Genomic DNA, 2,149 nt, shown 5'->3' with positions numbered 1-2,149 from the left:
CAATGTATACATCCTTTCAGCATTTAAACAGTCTACCAGTTACACATGTAATATATTTTTTGTGGAGTCTAAATAGAGAATTACTTACACATATTTATTAGGTAGTCATTTTATGTGTAGCTATTTTCAGTATTCTTTATTTACAGCTTCTAAGCACCGCACATGCAACTATTTTAAGTTCATGTTTGCATATACATATCATTTTAGGGAAATCTTTTTTCCTTGTTCTATAGCAATAGTGTTAATGTCTGGGGTATACCGTAATACACCATACTTATGAGAAATGTATAGGAAACATGTATTATCAGATCATCACATGATTTAATGTCACTTGATAGGACGGAACCTTTGACAGATTTTAATACAATTATTTCTTTCATTTTCAAAGGCAATACATTCAGCTGGAAAATGTGCATTCATACATTCATGCATTCTTGACATTCTTCCGATCAAGATGTCTTATGGAAAGCCTTCCTCCAGGCCGCCCTGATTTCCTTGTTTCTGAGGGTGTATATGATAGGGTTGAGCAGTGGTGTTATTGCAGAGTACACCACTGATAAGACTTTGCTCAGGATACGGGAACTCTCTGTCGTTGGAGTTGCATAGATGGCAATGAGTGGTCCAAAGTAGGCACTGACCACAGTGATATGAGAACTGCAGGTGGAGAAGGCCTTATGTCTCCCGGTGGCTGATGGGATTTTTAGGATGGCAGACATGATGTACGCATACGACATGATGATAAGGATAAAAGGCACTAAGAGAACAACAAAGGAGATGCAAAAAACATAGACTTCAATGAAGGAGGTGTCGGAGCAGGTAGCTTTGAGGAGGGGTGCAAACTCACAGAAGAAGTGGTTGATCAGTTTTTCACCTGAGAATTTTAACCGGCAAAGCAAGATGAGTGTTACCAAGGGCAGCGTGAAGCCTCCCGCCCAGGCAATGGACATGAGCTTAAGGCACTGTCTTCGATCCATGAGGGTGGTGTAATGTAATGGGAAACATATGGCGGTGTATCTGTCATAAGCCATCACTGTCAAAAGAAAACACTCAATGGTGGCAAAACACGTAAAGAAGTAGAACTGCATGAGGCATCCAGCAAACGAGATTCTACTTCCATCAGCTAAAATGCCTGAGAGCATGCTGGGAGCAGTACTAGTGGAGTACCAGATTTCCAAGAAGGAGAAATTGCTCAGAAGATAGAACATCGGAGAGTGAAGATGATTGCTAGAAAAAACTGTAACCACAATAATGCTGTTACCAGCAAGAGTGAGCACATAAATCATTAGGAATATGACAAAGAAAAACTGCTTCATCTCCGGAAGAATGTTTATTCCCACAAGAAGGAATTCTTCCACATGTGTTGCATTCTTTGAACATCCTGTGGCAGCCATGTTTCTCTTCTGTTCAAGAAAATTGAAAAGGGCATGCATTAATAGTAGAAATTAGAGATGCTTAGATGAGAGTCGGTTAGAGCTAGAAAGTTAACATTTCTCAGCATGCCTTATAATGAGATCTGAACAATTGTTGCCACCTGGATTAGTTGCAGCTGATAACCGTGCATACTGTTTCATAAACATCACATTTACAGCATTACCCACTTTCTTTATCTTAAAAGTCAAGTTTACACTACACTTCATTCCACCAGAATTGCGCAACATACACAGCACAAAAATACTTACAGATATGTACCACCACACAAAACAACTGTGAATGATTATACAAAGGTGTATTATGATCATAACTAAATTAATTGCATTAAAATTGAGAGTAGCCTGAATTCTACATTACAAACTCTACCCAGACCGTAATGCCCTTGACAAATATGCAGGCACAAGTTAAGATCGTGGATGAGTAGGTCTCCATAATTGATAAGCAATATATAATTTTCTCAAAGGTATCTATCATGAATTTGAGGTTTCCACGAACATACAGGCTGATCCACTGACAGAGTGGCTTTGGTGAAACACATCAAGCACCACACCTGGCTCCAAAAATTTCCAACATGCATACATAAGGCAAAGACATGGCTCTTCCCAAGTGAGAGATTGCATTTAGCTGCACTTACGTGCAGTTAGTAATTTCACAAAGCGAGTTTCAGGTTCAAGCTATGCATCTATTACCCCGTATAACTGTTTACTCCAACATATTG

General features: G+C 39.2%; 1 protein-coding gene across 1 annotated transcript; it reads right to left on the bottom strand.

Annotated features, from left to right (window-relative positions):
* Positions 1-449: 449 nt before the first annotated feature.
* On the bottom strand, positions 450-1,391 carry LOC138448030 (olfactory receptor 6B3-like). Its single transcript, XM_069604580.1, has one exon. The coding sequence runs from the start codon at positions 1,389-1,391 to the stop codon at positions 450-452; it is 942 nt and encodes a 313-aa protein (XP_069460681.1).
* Between the last annotated feature and the right edge of the window lie 758 nt (positions 1,392-2,149).

This window comes from Ambystoma mexicanum, chromosome 1p (assembly GCF_040938575.1).
Source record: "Ambystoma mexicanum isolate Mex_15411 chromosome 1p, UKY_AmexF1_1, whole genome shotgun sequence".
Classification (NCBI taxonomy): domain Eukaryota; kingdom Metazoa; phylum Chordata; class Amphibia; order Caudata; family Ambystomatidae; genus Ambystoma; species Ambystoma mexicanum.
This window is presented reverse-complemented; position numbering and strand designations above follow the sequence as displayed.

Excerpts from the sequence above, each read along its gene's own strand:
- LOC138448030 (XM_069604580.1), bottom strand. The coding sequence starts at position 1,391 with ATGGCTGCCACAGGATGTTCAAAGAATGCAACACATGTGGAAGAATTC.